Source organism: the organism of the source record quoted next, unplaced genomic scaffold (assembly GCF_019419815.1).
Source record: "Pyrus x bretschneideri cultivar Hongxiangsu unplaced genomic scaffold, Pyrus_bretschneideri_v1 Contig6, whole genome shotgun sequence".
Classification (NCBI taxonomy): Eukaryota; Viridiplantae; Streptophyta; class Magnoliopsida; order Rosales; family Rosaceae; genus Pyrus; species Pyrus x bretschneideri.
Genome location: NW_025999798.1, coordinates 8,059,675 through 8,075,460, shown reverse-complemented (window position 1 = coordinate 8,075,460; position 15,786 = coordinate 8,059,675). Strand labels below are relative to the sequence as shown.

General features: G+C 38.3%; 1 protein-coding gene across 1 annotated transcript; it reads right to left on the bottom strand.

Annotated features, from left to right (window-relative positions):
* Nucleotides 1-8,606: 8,606 nt before the first annotated feature.
* On the bottom strand, nucleotides 8,607-14,178 carry LOC103943676 (peroxisomal fatty acid beta-oxidation multifunctional protein MFP2). The gene is made up of 18 exons (XM_009354015.3): nucleotides 13,852-14,178; nucleotides 13,541-13,612; nucleotides 13,398-13,466; nucleotides 13,228-13,281; nucleotides 13,055-13,122; nucleotides 12,867-12,948; nucleotides 12,537-12,592; nucleotides 12,120-12,422; nucleotides 11,956-12,042; nucleotides 11,323-11,497; nucleotides 10,944-11,065; nucleotides 10,686-10,849; nucleotides 10,344-10,598; nucleotides 10,108-10,229; nucleotides 9,850-9,971; nucleotides 9,576-9,724; nucleotides 9,361-9,499; nucleotides 8,607-8,893 (listed from the first exon to the last, which is right to left on the bottom strand). Exons 1-18 carry the CDS (start codon nucleotides 13,952-13,954, stop codon nucleotides 8,858-8,860), a joined length of 2,178 nt encoding a protein of 725 aa, XP_009352290.2. The 5' UTR covers nucleotides 13,955-14,178; the 3' UTR covers nucleotides 8,607-8,857.
* Between the last annotated feature and the right edge of the window lie 1,608 nt (nucleotides 14,179-15,786).

Genomic DNA, 15,786 nt, shown 5'->3' with positions numbered 1-15,786 from the left:
AGTTGATTATGATATTATGTTAACTCTATGTTTGCATGGGGGACTTTAAAGCTCGTGGAAGTTTAACCAAATTTGCTAGGAATGCACTACAAATTAAAAGCATCATGTTCAGGCTAAATGATTTCCCCTCGCACGGCTCCACAGGGGTGGTGGCACTTGGTTGGTTGTTGGTCGAGTTTTTGTTGTTTGTTATATTGCAAGAAGAGTTCAAAGTTAGTTTGAAAGGTGCATTTGTAAGGCCTTTGGTGTAGGCCTTGAGGCTCGCAATCAAAACTAATAAAGTGCTAGGTGTGCCACTGTTATCTCAGTATAACGGATGTTGAACAGATATGATTTAAGTCAATTACTTGTGGCCCAAGTTACTTTAAACTTCTTGTTGTCAAAGGATTGTCACAAATTTGTTAAGTCTACATTAAGTTCTTTTTCTTTCCTTGTAAACAAAGACTTTTAGTCTATAATCTTCTATGTTCAAAATGAAGGGAGTTCAGGACCCTTTTAACCATTTCCTTGAACACAGTTTGTTTTTAATGGAAGCAGATTCAAACGTGAATGAGACTTCTTAAGTAGAAAACAGTTGATAATGACTTGAATACATAATGAAAAGCATGTAAAATGACAGATCTTCTAAATACAAGTACATACAAAGAGGCTTGAGCAAGATTTCACCTTCTCGAACAAGTTTGAACGTCTTGCTGTGACTTCTCTTTATGTTTATAGAGGTTTGTATGCTAAAAGAGGTGGTAGACAACTAGGTTCTACGCGAGGAAATCGATACTACAATACTAAGGAAAGGTAGTAGAGTTTTTACAGTAGACAAAATGGTAGCTTTTCCAAGGAACTAGGGCTAAAATGACTGAATTTGGACAAGTTTCAGTTTTTCGAGGTATGAACTAGCTTGAGAGCAGAGTTTGTATGTATTGGTTGAGTGTCCTTGTCTCTGATGCTTGCTTCCCCTTTTATAGGCAACTTAGCCTGACTGTATGGGCTTTGTTCTTGTCCGAAAGCTCTTCGAGGGTAGTGAGTCATCAGCTATTTACTTGTATTGCCACTAGAAAGTGCTTTTAGGCTGATAGTGGGTTGGTCGTTGTCATCTGTCATTTCAATCATAGGCATATAGCCTATGTTTTAATTGAGGAGGCGCCAATTTGTTCCCCACTGGTCGACTGGGCCTCGGGCAAGTCTTCATTTAATCTGGCATCCTTGGACCTTGTCACTTGTAAACCCAACTGCTAAATATTAACCCAAACACATCGCTAATGACTAATGATGCTTTTCTTGGGGCTATGTAGAGAATTCTTATCTTAGGAGATAGATAAGAATTGTTTGGAGATAATTTTTTCAAATCGTTTCTAAAATTTAGCTAGGGAACTCATTAAGAGAGTCTATTAAAGATGCTCATACGTACATTTGAGAATATTTTCAAAGAAAACCTTTATTTAATTCTTTGAAGTGTTTTGAACTGTTTTAGCAATAATTTTCTAGTGTTTGAGTACTTTACTTGGAATGAGGATCTTCTCCGGATCCTCTTTGTGAGGATCCAGGGGATCCTCTAATCGTGTCCGTTCATCGTAAATCGTACGGTTAGTTTTCCTCAGGTACTATTTGTGTTTAATTTTAAATAAAAAATTTTAAATGATTTCTTACCGCACAATGTATAATAAATGAACACGATTAAAGAATTCTCGAGATCTTCATTCCTTTACTCGAACCCCATCAAGCAGTGCTCTAAAGTAAAATTCTAAAAGTTACTTTAAAAAAAAAAAAAAAAAAGATAAATGGGCTAAGCGTGCATGTCCACAATTTGGCTTACATTGATAGGGTTCAAACTTCAAATTGGCATCATATTTCGGGGTGCTTGCTTGAAAAGCTTATGTAATTCGAATTGATGTGACCCATGTGTTATGATCCAATCTTGGATCCTTACTCAACATGCAAGTAATGGGCAACAATGGAGGAATAGGAAGGAAGAGAGAAAGAAGAGTTAAGCTCCTGATTGTTTTTGTAAAATGATATTTTAATTCAAAATGACCGTTGATGCTCTCACACCAAAGGCGTGTACATATATTCCCCTTACATCGCTTGCCAGATGGCAGTAAACCCACTTAACTAATTATTCTCTTAATAAAAGTCTCACTTGAACTATGTAATTCCTGATTGTGATTAAGCTAATCATAAATCATAACATTACCCCTTCCTCAAACAAAAACCTTATCAACTAGGTTTTTCAAATTTAAAATCAGGAAATCTAGTTACAAAAGTGTCATAATCCTCCCAAGTAGCATCTTTTGGGGTGTAACCTTCCCAATGAACTAACACTTGAACTCCAGCAACATTTCATTCTTGTTGAGCCTTCAAGTCAGCACAGTTATAGGGTTTTCCATTAGCACACCATCATCTCTCACATCTGGAAGAACTGAGGCAGGTATCACTTGTGGCCCGAGGTGTTTCTTTAAGCAACTCACATGAATATAGGATGTATTTTTTGTGGTGGCCAACAATTTGAGCTTGTATGCTACTTTTCCCACTCTTTACAGCACCTCAAAAGGTCCATAGAACCTTGGAAGCAGTTTGTGATGAGAATGTGTATTAAGTGATTGCAGCTAATAAGGGACTAATTTGAGATACACCAAATCACCCACTGCAAACACCCTCTCAATTTTATGTTTGTCTACTTAAACCTTCATCCTGTTTTGAGCTAGGACGCAATTGGATTTGAGAATGGACAACATTTTATCCCTTTCCAGCAGGTTTTGCTCCACATCATCCAATTTAGCTGATCTCAATCCATAAGAAGCAACATAAGGGAGAGGGTATCCATAAACTAATTCAAAAGGTGTGAACTTAGTGAAGGTATGATAGGAGGTGTTGTAATTCCACTCTGCCCAAGCCAACCATTTAACCCATCCCTTAGGTTGTGTTCCAACAAAACATCTCAAATAAGTCTCTAGGCATCTGTTTAGCACCTCAGTTTGCCCATCTGACTGTGGATGATAGCCAGAGCTAATACTCAAAGTGGAACCCTACAATTTGAAAAATTCTCTCCAGAAGTTGCTAAGAAATATAGGATCTCTGTCACTCACAATGTTGATGGGCATGCCATGCAATTTTAATATATGGTCCACAAATGTTTGAGCCACAAAGGCAGCATTGTAAGGATGAGACAATGCAATGAAGTGTGCATACTTGATGAACCTATCCACTACCACAAAGATCACAGATTTTCCTCTACAATTGGGCGATCCATCACTAAAATCCATACTGATTTCAGACCATACCTTTTGAGGAATGGGAAGAAGTTGCAACAGCTCTGGAGGTGCCATGGTTTCATATTTATGCAATTGACGAACTTGGCATTCATTCACAAACTGTTTCACATCACCTTTCATTCCAGGCCAATAAAACCCTATTGAGAATTCCTTGTGACTTGCTGCATGAGTAGAATGGTGTTCTTCTATAATTTTAAATCTCCAATGGGATGTAGGGTTGATGACAATTCGAGCTTTATACTTCAAGAATCCATTGTCAATACTGAACTTAGATGCATTGGAACCAGGAACTGGTGTACTTGAAAAAGCTGTCTCCTGCACCTAATCTTCTGTGTAATCCATTTATCTTGTTCCACTTCCTTTCTTTGTTCATCTAGCCAACCAAAGTAAGGGTATGTAACTGCTAAGCACTCAGTCATCTCCACTTGATTAAATGTCCCTTCTATTTGATTATGAGGTTCAAATTCCTTGGAAAGAGCATCAACAACAATATTATCCCTCCCATGCTTATATTGTATCTCATAGTCATACCCATTAATTTGAAGACCATTTTTACTGAAAAAAGGTATTGGCTCTGTGGTTTAGGAAGTACTTTAAATTATGGTGATTAGTTTTGATGACAAAGTATCTTCCCTACAAATAAGTTTGCCATTTCTTCACAGCAAAAACAATAGCAATTAACTCCCTTTCATAAGTGGATAAAGCTTGGTTTCTATGTCCCAAGGGTTGACTAGCAAATGTTATGGGTTTCCCTTTCTACTTCAAAATTGCACCAATACCTACCCCAAATGCAGCACATTTCAGCTCAAATGGTGCTGAAAAATCTGGTAGTGCTAATATTTGTGGTGATGCCATTATTTTCTTCAGAGTTTGAAAGGCCTTGGTAGCTGCTAGACTCCACCCAAAGATGTCATTCTTGGTCAATTGGTAAAGGGGCTAACAAATGCTACCACAGTTAGGAACAAACTTTCTATAATATCCAGTGAGTCCTAAGACCCTCTTAACTGTTTTACATTTGCAGGGATGAGCCAATCTAGGATTGCTTATATTTTGGATGGATCAGCTACAACACCCTTATTGGAGACAATGTGTTCCAAGTATTCCACAGAACTTTGCCCCAAGGCACATTTAGATTTCTTCACAAATAGTTGGTTCTGCTGCAATATTTCAAAAGCCTTTCTCAAATGGCATACATGGTCTTCCCAGGTCTTACTATAGATAAAAATGTCATTGGAAAACACCAAAACAAATTTCCTGAAATAGGCCTTGAAGATGTCATTCATTAGGCTTTGAAATGTGGTCGGAGCATTGGTGAGGCCAAATGGCATCACCAAAAACTCATAATGGCCCTCGTGGGTTTGAAATGAAGTCTTAGCAATATCATTTAGGTGCATTCAAATTTAGAGATAATCGGACCTAAGATCTAATTTGGAAAAGAAACAAGCACCAAAGAGCTCATCCAATAGGTCATTAATGAGTGGTATAGGTACCTCTCTTTGACAGTTAGAGGATTTAGTTCTCTATAATCCATGCACATTCTCTATGTTCCTTTTTTCTTCCTAACCAAGAACACTGGAAAGGAAAACGAAATGTGGCTTGGTCTGATAAAACCAGCCTCCAATAGTTCATAGATAGCCTTCTCGATTTCTGTCTTTTGCAAAGGTCCATAATGGTATGGCCTTATATTGCGTGGTTGTGCTCCTGGTGCCAGTGGAATCTGGTAGTCATGGCTTCTCGAATGGGGTAGCTTGGAAAGAATCACAAAGACCTCTTCAAAGTCTTTCAAGACCTCTTGTAACTCTGTCAACTATTGTGGAGTAAGGTTGGAGGCCTCTAATTTCTCCTTGTTCATCGAGTAAAGTAACATGCCGAGATTAGAGTTGCAAAACTCTTTGTCTAGTTGCTGAAAGGACATCTCTTGTACTAATGGTTGCTTGACAACGTTATGAACCAACTTGTGTGTTATCCCCCCTTTTGAGAACTTCATAGTCATCAATTAGAAGTCCCACAGAACCGGACTAACAGTAGAGAGCCACTGTACTCCCAAGACCAAGTCACATCCTCCCAATGAAAAGGGAACAGATCAATGGTGCACTCATAACCCCCAATCTTTAGTGGTATTGCCTTGCAATCCTTTAAGATGGCCCCTATTAGCTATAATCACTTCAAAAACCTCAATGTTGTTGACTGACCAACCCTAGTTCTTGAGTAGCCTAGAATCTATGAAGTTATAAGTACTTCCAGAGTCTAACAAAATTCTCACATGTTGATTTTTCACAAAACCCTCAATCTTCATTGTTTGGATTGGTTGTTTGCCTCCCAAAATAAGCACATTCACTCAGCTCCATGTGCTGCAACTCCAGAGGTAATTCATCCTTATCCCCCTATTTTCCTCAAGAACTTCAGGACCATCTAAGTCTAGCACATCAAGCATTAACAGTTGTTTATGAGGACACTTATAACCTTTAACCCACTTATCTTCACAGAACCAACACTCCCCCTGTTCATTCTTGTGTTGGATTTCATATGGGGTTAGTTTTTTGGGTAAATCTCAGTTTACTACCCTCAAGTTTCATGGTTTTCAACATTTTGTATATGAATTTTTTCGTCCCAGAGTCAAACCTAAAGTGTTAATTTTGAAACAGTCTTATACATCCGTTAGTCTAGCTGTTAAGTCTCCCGTTAACTAATGACATGGCACCCATGTAGACAATGATTGCGCACCACGTGTCATTAAGGGGTCCATATGATCATAAAAAATTTAAAAAATTAAAAAAAAATTTATCACATGCAAAAAAATAAAAAAAATAAAAAAATCCTTTTTGTTACTCATCTTCTTCCCAGAGGAAGTTCGATCCGTCCATCCGTCCCCAATCCCCTCTTCCTTTCTCTCCTCCGTGTCCTACCCAACCTGCCTCTCATACCTCACCCTCTGGCAAATACCTCAAAACCGACGGAGACCACGAAGAGTTCTTACACAAACTCTGGATCTCCTTCAAGAACATCCAATAATTTGATTACAAAAGCAAAACCCAATTGCCGGAATCCAAAATTAAAATTACCAAAAGCTAAATCTTCTAGGCTGCACAACTGCCTCCTGCAAATCCTACTTCAAATTGAAAAATTCAAGCAAAACCCAATTACCCAACTGCCACCTGCAAAATCAAACTAAAAAATTCAAACAAAATTCAATTACCCAACAATTTCTGCAAATCATAAACTCAAAATTGGGCATGTGGGAAGATAGAAGAACTCGTGGGCTTGTTCACTTTATGAACCTTCTAGTTGCAAGCCTAGCACAATGTCGTCCCATTGGCACAGTAAAGGACACCACCACCTCTTTGAGCACCCCCATTTAGTTTGGAGTTCTGCTGCGACGGTCGTGTGCTCTGCTGTGCCGTCACCAAGCTCGCCCTTAAATGTGACCGTAGATCTGTCAGCGTTGACGATGAGGAAATGTGGGTTTGGCAATTGGACGCTCGCAGCAATTTGACGATGGGGAAGGCTAATTAGATGCTCACGGTGGTGATTTGATGAAGAAAGGTGGGTCCGGCTAATCAGGAAGAAGAGGTAGCCGGAGGGTGAAGTAGAAGATGAAGGTTGGGTGGGATGTGGAGGAGGGAAAGGAGGAGGGGATTTAGGACGGATAGGCGGATCGAACTTCCTCTGGGAGGAAGATGAGTAACAAAAGGGATTTTTTTTTTTTTTTAAATTTTAAATGATCACGTGACCCCTTAATGACACGTGATGCCCAGTCATTGTCCACATGGGTACCACATCATCAGTTAACGGTAGGCTTAACAGCCAGACTAACGAATGTATGAGACTGTCCCAAAATTAACTTTTTAGGTATGACTCTGGGATGAAAAAAACTTCATGTATCAAATGTTGAAAACCATGAAACTTGAGAGTAGTAAACTGAGATTTACCCTAGTTTTTTTTACAACGGAGAGTCCCCACTTTGGGTCTATTTGGGAAAACAATGGTCACTGGAGGGACTAAAGGTTTTGAAGCTAGTGCTACTCGAGAGTTAGTTTTTTCTATTATCACTAAATTTACGATCAACTTGCACAGCTAAAACAATCGCCTTATGCATAGAAATAGGTCTAAACAACTTAACCTCATGCTTGATTTCCTTCTTCAACCCACCCAAGAAACAACTCTGCAATAACATAGGACCAACATCAGAGGAACGAGTAGCAAGCTTACGAAATTTAAGGATGCAATCCTTCAAGGTACTTGTTTGGCAGAGTTTGAATAATAACTTAGTGCAATCTTCAAACTTAGAAGGGCCAAATTCTTGGCAAACAGCCTTAATGAAATCACTCCAGGTCGGTGTAGCATGGAGGCAATCCATCCAATGAAACCAATGGAAGGCTTCATTGTCCAAGTAAAAGGAAGCTGTGACAACTCGCTGATGTTCAGGGACAGAATAATAAATGAAATATTGCTCCGGCTTATAGATCCAGGCGAGTGGGTCATCGCCTTCACTGAAGCGTGGGAAATCCACGTGTTGTTGCCACTGGGGTCGAGGGGTGAACCCTTTGCCGTCGAAATTTTCACATTGATGATGAAGAGGAGTATCCAAGCTTCGAGGATCAGCGTCCTCAGCAAAGATCAGAGGAAGAGGCACTCGTTCGGCATTCGGAGGATGAGTATCCACAGAAGAAGTCCCCTTACCGGTGAAAGCGAGTTCGCATCAGAATTGTTCAAATCCCACAGCCAATTTAGCATCCATACCCATAGTTTGACCAGACAGAGCAACAGCGATGGTCGATTCCAACGAGGTGAAATGAGCATCGATGGAGGATTCCAGGGCAATGAGACGAGCATCCATGGCAGATTTGAGAGAAGTGTTGGTGGAGCGTGGCATACAAAAGGGAGACCAGGATCAAAATAGATGATACCAATGTTATGACCCAATCTCGGATCCTTACTCAATCTGCGTCGTAATCTCATATCCTTCATCACGGATGGGGAGAGGGAGATATAAAACCGGTATACAGAAATAAATCACCATCACGTCACTTCAATGAGCGTCGTATCACGGTTTAGTTTTCGCCTCCCTTCCCTTCCCTTCCGCGTGTCTAAGATAATAAGTCTTAACGATCGGATCATATTGATCCATGTAGTTGTAAATTTGGAATGGTGCGACCAAAAACTAGTATGAAGAACCAGACTTCCACGTCCCATCATGGCAATAATATGTCATATAAGTTTCTCTCTTTACGACATGATTCGCACAACACTCCACCATGACACTGTACGTCGGCAGCCGTGCCAAGTCGCTTCTCAATTCTCATGAGGAAAAAGAAAGGAGAGCTACCACACCATCGCCAGTACAGAATTCTACTACTAAAATTAATTAGTAAGAATATGACACAAAACAAATTCCCCTTTTCAGGAAGAAAACCCAATGTGAACTCGATTTGAAACCATCTGTGAATAATTATATCCTGCCTACCCCTTATTCCAAAGATAATTATCCCCACGCTCACTTGTTACACATCCTTTCATACCATGGAAAGGAAATTGATACTTGGGACTGAAGAAAATCGTAACCGTGGATTCGAATGCAACTGGAAACTTTCTTATAACCGAGATTTTGATTGCTTCGACGGAGAACTCTGCAATGAAGCAGTGGAAAGCACTATTAGACGCATGCAGAATCAGCAACAGATACATTATATACCACAACCGCTAATCCAATCTAGAAATTCCGACAATCCAAAATTGTTCTTGGGTTGGTGAATCACGATGACATTCAATCGTGCAAATCTGTTCATGTTAGAGGCTTGCAGAAGAAGTACAATATCAAGAATGTTACGGGGAAAAAGGAAGTGTACGGGAATATAAGCCTGTTGGTTTTAAGTTAACGTAAGAGGCTTGTAAGTTCTAATAAAGTTCAGATTTTGTAGCTTTACTCAACCAGGAAATCAGCGAGAAGTTCAACCAAAAGATTTAGACAAAACTTACAGCACAGGAATAACCAAAATATGGATTTACTAAACAGCTTTTATGATGCAACACTCTGTAAATTTATATACCATCGATGGAACTATATGATAAACACATAACAGTTCAGAATTCTTACCAGAGAAGCCACGTTTGAAGCTCTTTCAGCTAAATAGGCGCAAGGCTTGAAAAATTCACCATAAGTATTTGACCATTCCTCCAATCGTGAATATATGTATTTGGATCCAAGTAAATCAGCCCAGAACAAGATACCTCCCCTAAACAGAAATGCCCCAACAAGTTATTACATATTTTAGGGCGTTTAAGAAGGTATTCTCAACAAATTATACAAACCTGTATGGTGGGAAACCCATGCCCATAATTGCAGCAATGTCAAGGTCGGCAGCTTTCACAGCAATGCCTTCAGCAAGCACCCGGCATGCCTCATTTACGACAGGGAAAAATATCATCTCAACAATGTCCTTTTCTGATAACTTCAGTAGCTGAGTTCAGATTGTCACAAATTTGAGTCAGAACCGTTACTTATAATTCAGACAGTGTCAGCCATTGCACGAGGGAGATGGTGTCTGTGTGTGTGTGAGCAAGTGAGAAAGAAAGAGAGAGCGACCTTAGAATCTATGGAAACACCCGAAATGCTCCTTGACTTCTCAATATATCCTTTCAACTGAGGATCTGGGCTAGCTTTGCGCCTGTCATCATAAGTATAGAACCCTTTTCGAGTAGTTTCACCTAAAACAATAAGAATGTAAGGAATCTATTCTGTTATGCGAAAATTTGATAAATACTTACTGATATATGAATTTAAGTAAGAAGTTGGTTAATAAATATTCACTTGCCAACTACAAGCATAACAACAAAGTATTACCTGCCCTCCCATCCTCCTGCATCAAAGGGATTAGCATTGATTTATATGTCCGCTCAGGAAAGTTCACAATAAATTGTGTGCCAGTTGCAATTGCCACGCCAAACCCAACCAGATCAGCCAATCTGAATGAATGTATAGGATATCAAACTCAGGTCAATGACAAAAAAAAGGAAATTTTAAGGGTGGCAAAGCGCGGGAGCCACCGGATCATAAGTTTCCATAAAAGTATTACTGACCTGAATGGGCCCATAGGCATTCCGAATTTGGTGATTACCCTATCAATCTGATAAACATCGGCACCACGTTCAACAAGCAAGAGAGCAGCTTGTGTATAAGGAAAGAACATTCTGTTCACAGCAAATCCTGTGCAATTCCCAACAACCACTGGGGTTTTCTTTATTCTTTTCCCAACTTCTAGCAAATCAACAATAACTTGGGGAGACGTCTGATTAGTACGAACAATTTCCAGAAGTGGCATGACATGTGCCGGACTGCGTGGAGAGCACAAAGCAGTTCACCGGTTAGCAATTTGAGGAAAAAAGAGAGAACCAGGACAATTATACAGCTTATAGCATTACCTAAAGAAATGGGCACCAATAATCCGATCATGAGACTTGGTTTTCTCTCCAATGAGGTTCAAGTCAATTGTAGAAGTATTACTTGCGAGTATGCAGTGTTGTGGGCAATATTTTTCAAGATCAGCAAAAATCTGCTGCTTTAGAGAAACCTTCTCAATAACGGCCTATTTCAAGCATAGAAGATGAATGTCAGACCATTTCCCCCACCGACCAACACAACATAAGGGTGAACGAAATCGAACATGCTTTAAGAACTACCTCTATGACCATATCCACATCTCTAAAGCTATCATAATCCAGGACACCCTTAAGAATAGAGGTCGTCTTCTCAAACTTTTCTTGGGTCATTTTCCCCTTCTTGACGCGGCTCTGCAGATTGGCTGAACCAGAAAAGTGACAACTTATAGCAGATTGCCATCATAAATACTTAACAAAAGCTGATATTGTGGTATTATACACAGGAACAAAGATTACAAGCATATATTATTTTATTATAATTTTTACAAGAATAAAACTTTTAGAAGCATTGTTACTACTAAATACGTGTGAAAATATGTGAAAGGTAAAGCTTTTAGAAGCAAATATCAATAATATACTAAACTAGAAGCTTTAATTTTAAAAGGACTTCTAGCCTCACCTCTGACTCTACCAATCCCAGCCTGCAAGAACTTATCATTTACTTCTTTCAGGATCACCGGATAACCACTAAGAATCAATGCAGTAGCTATTCCAGATCCCATTAACCCTCCACCAATGACAGCAACCTTAGTCACTCGTCTAGGCATCAAACCACGATCAGTAACCCCAGGTACCTATATACAGTTATGAGACGATGAGTCAAGTACTCAAAAGTCATCAAAGCAAAGGTGGTTTTATGATATGGCCGAATACCAGTTAGTAACCGATTTTATAATAATACCATCCTACGTTTGTTCATTTAAAATTGTTACTCCGAAGAGCAATTCCAATTTTTAAAAGACGTGTGTTTGAATAAATTTTCAACCAAGTTAAAGCAATTCAACAAGCATGGCTCAAAACTTCCTCAAACTCCCTAAAAAAACAGCTAAATAACAATGTATAGACCAAACTTAAACATCCACACAATCATTCTACTTCAATAGGAATATAAAATAGTTGAATTTGATTTTTTTTTCTTTTCAAATTAACAGTAGAGATATAAGTTAAAGCTCATGATCCAGTTTAAAATTCCATCACAGGATGCAGGTTAGTTATTTTTTAGAGGTGAATATGCAAAAGTTGTGTGTCAAACCTTTGATGTTCCACGTTGAGCAAAGAAGACGTGGACTAAGCTCTTGCAAGTGTCAGACCGCAGAAGTCCTTGAAATGATTCAGCCTCCTGAACTAGCCAGAAACATAAATTGCAAGTATATACGTTTGGCAAAAATGAAAGAGAATATTGAAACAGATAAGGACCTTCCAAAGTCCAGACCGACCACCAGAAGCTATACCCTCCTCAACAACATCAATACAAACCAATGGGTGTTTGAGATTGGGAGCCTGCTTCCGGACTTGAGCTCTTGCAAATTTAAGTATTTCCCTAGCTTCTCCAAGGGGCTCTAACTTGTCAGTTTTGTGAAGACTAGCAACCCACGGTCTTCTACGCTCCAGGATATCCAACGCCCACCTACGTGCAGTGCTCACCAACTGATCAGGTGAAACAATAGCATCGACAAGGCCTAAATCATGAGCCTCTTCCCCTTTGACTGGTTTTGATGTCTAATTGGGCACAGACAAAAGGAAATGGGGGAGGGAATGTAATCAGTATTAATAAAGTCAGCATGACCATACAAGATATTAAGATGTTCAGAAATGACCAAACACACAACACACCAGCATCATTTCAAGTGCCTTTGAGATTCCAACAAGACGTGGAAGCCGTTGCGTTCCTGCGAAAATTCAGCATCATCTCAAAAGCCAATATGTCATATACATTCTGATATGATCACGCCACTGTATTCTTTTTCTGTTTTTTTTCTCTTTTCATGGCCAGTAAGATGAGTTCACAGGACAAGGGACGGGCTCGACCCCCAACCCAGATGAATGTAGTATTTGATACAAGGCCTTAGCACAGTTAATTGATAACTAACCATATCTTTAATCAAGGCTTTCACTATATTCAATATAGAATTATGTTAATCAATTCAAAAATCGTAGCCATACCTCCAAATCCAGGAATGAGCCCAAGCTGCAGCTCGGGCAACCCTAATTGTGCAGTAGGAGTCGATATTCGGGCATGGCATGCCTGACACAAGAACATCAAATTTTCATCCAAAAAATCCAGCATAAAAGCCTTAGTAAAAAAAAATAATAATAAAATAAAAAAGAAACAAGTGCAACACAACACATACCATTGCCACCTCCAAACCTCCCCCCAGTGCAAGGCCATCAATGGCGGCAACTGACGGTTTCCTAGCACCTGGAAAATCATGCAACCCATCACAGTGGTCAATTCAAGCAAAGCCCTTCTTGTAAAAGGGATAAAAATAATAAGTAAAAAACACAAAACAAAACAATTATTCACCTTCAACAATGTCAGTGATAACCTCCACGGATATAAAACCGGGCTTCGGCTCCTCTGCAACACATAACAAGGGAGGTAGGAACTTAATACCACATGTAGTAATGCAATACCATTTACTAGAACATTACAAACATGAAAAAAAAAAAAAGACAAAAATATATTAAACATACGCTTCTGCCCCTCTTGGAGTCCACCAAAAGCAGTAATATCGAAACCCCCCGAAAATTTTCCTTTAGCACCTGCACCAACAACACGATTTCATTTACAAACAGCCCCAGATCATGAAAAACAATAACCAAATTGCCCCACTTGCCTGTTACAACAATCGCTTTCACATCATTTCTTCTCAAGGCCTCCTCATAACTGTCTTTCAAGCTGAATAACACTGAAACATACACAGAGAGGGAGAGTAATTAGTATAATTTGAACACGTTTTTCTTAATGCCAGTATACTTATTCGAATCAAATTATGGATCAAATGGTAATAATTTCAGCTATCCAATAACAATTGAAACATATAGTAGTTTAACATAAAACTTAAATCCCATCAAAGAAAAGACATCAAATTTAATCCCAAAAGATAAAAAAAAAATTGATGGTTAAATTTGGAGGGAAGAAAAGTACCATCGATTGAGAGGGAATTGACAGGTGGGTTGATGATGGTGATGAGAGCCACGCCATCGGCTCCCACTTCCAGAACTGTCAGGCCCTTTCCGCTGCTGCCCATTTTCTGGTCTGCTAACTACTACCACTTTCTCTCTCGCTCTCTCTCTCTCTCTCTCTGGGTCTGAATTTCAAGGAGCTGATCTTTTATGTATTAACGGAGTTTTATAGGAAGGTGGTGGCGTTTTTAATTGTAATTGCGATTGCTTGCGTATTGACCGTTTCACGGTGACGCTTGGAAAGATTCGGAAGGAAACTCAGCTCGGTGGATTTGGTAATGGAGCCAAATCATACGTGTGCGTGTGTATGGACGAGCGATCGCTTTGTTTTACTCGCATTTCTGGGGAGGGGACACCACGCTCTTAAATTTTTTTCTATTTTCTTATCTTGAAATTATGTAAAGTAATTTATAGGAATTTGACTGTATTATGTGTTTAATTCGTATTACACCAAGCCCTTCCGCTTTTTATTTTTCTCTATTTTACGACTGTCTATTTATTTTTTCTCTCTTGTTATTTAGTATACATGTTTCACACTTATAAGTTCAATATATTGAAATCAAAAATAAAAATAGCTCTCATACACTCAAAATTTTCGACTTACTGTAAGAGTTTGGCTCCTATATTATCAATCACACTCAATTTTCCGTTCTACTATGGAGGGCCAAACATCTCCATTTTTTGTAAAGTAAGTGACAAATTGTCTGATTATCGTCTTATCTTTCTTCTTCTTCCCGGCCCTTTAGTATCCTTTAGTGTACAATATCGTTATATGCTTGTAATAGAAAATAAAATTTTAAATGATATTATTTTGAACGTTATGTTATATAGGTTGGTTATAATGTTATGTTCTACGTCATTGTCCTAAAGAATAAAAATTGAGCATTGATCTTTTGTGCTTTTGTCGATATAAATTTTGGCTTTATAATTAAAAATTCGTAACTATTAGTTCTTAAATTTGTCATAAGATGTAACAATTGGATCAAAAGTTCAAAAACTAATACTCCAAAATTTTCTTGTCAAAAAATATTGATACCACAAATTAACAATTGTAATATGATTTGCCGTATCAAAGTGATACCATATAACAAACTCATAGTCTAATACTACATACCTTTCTATTATTCAAAGAGGTCTCAAGTTATGGTCTCCCAATTAATTAAAATAGTAAATATTATATAGATATGCTAAATTAAATTGACCGGTTAAAAAAGTTGTTGAAGCCAAATGTTAGCTAAATTAACAAAAATTTACCTAATGTTCTATGAACTATCCAAGTGGTGAGTTTATTTTACCCAACATTTAAGTAGGACGGCAAAAGTTTTTCTTGAATATGAATATGAAAATTATTTTTCTTTTTTTAAAAAGAGGAAAAACTGATGGCAAATCACGGTTATTCACCTGTTTTGACTCCGGAGAGGCCCTACCCATAATATAAAATTGATACAATTGCTCACACTATTTAATACGAAAGAATTATACCTTATGTATGTGGTTATTGCGTGTATTAATAAAAACTTGTGCCAATTTGTGTGGCAATCGATGGTAAAAAAAATGTAAACATTTACACACAAAAAAAAATAAAAATGTTTACACACAGTTTGTAGGCAGTATATTGACAATCGTGTTTCTGCCTAACGACAAGCCACATTAGGCTTCCTTCTAAATGCCGAGTGGGTATATTAGTGTAATACTAGAGTGACCAAATTTTTAGATCAAATTTACTTAATTATATGAGGTGGTTTTATTATTAAATTATTACTTAAATATTAATTAACGTATTTACTTTCTAACATATCATATAATTTACAAATTCAGTTTAAAAATTTAGTCATATGCTATTACGAATATATTATCAAATGTGTCGAATCATTGGCGCGTGAGGGGTTGCCCAGTG

What these genes read in the sequence shown, in the direction of transcription:
- LOC103943676 (XM_009354015.3), bottom strand. Translation starts at nt 13,954, where the DNA reads ATGGGCAGCAGCGGAAAGGGCCTGACAGTTCTGGAAGTGGGAGCCGAT. An exon ending in ACTCCAAGAGGGGCAGAAGC is followed by an intron (nt 13,282 to 13,397) that starts GTATGTTTAATA and finishes TATGTGTTGCAG; the next exon opens with AGGAGCCGAAGCCCGGTTTT. An exon ending in CTCAACGTGGAACATCAAAG is followed by an intron (nt 11,498 to 11,955) that starts GTTTGACACACA and finishes AACTGTATATAG; the next exon opens with GTACCTGGGGTTACTGATCG.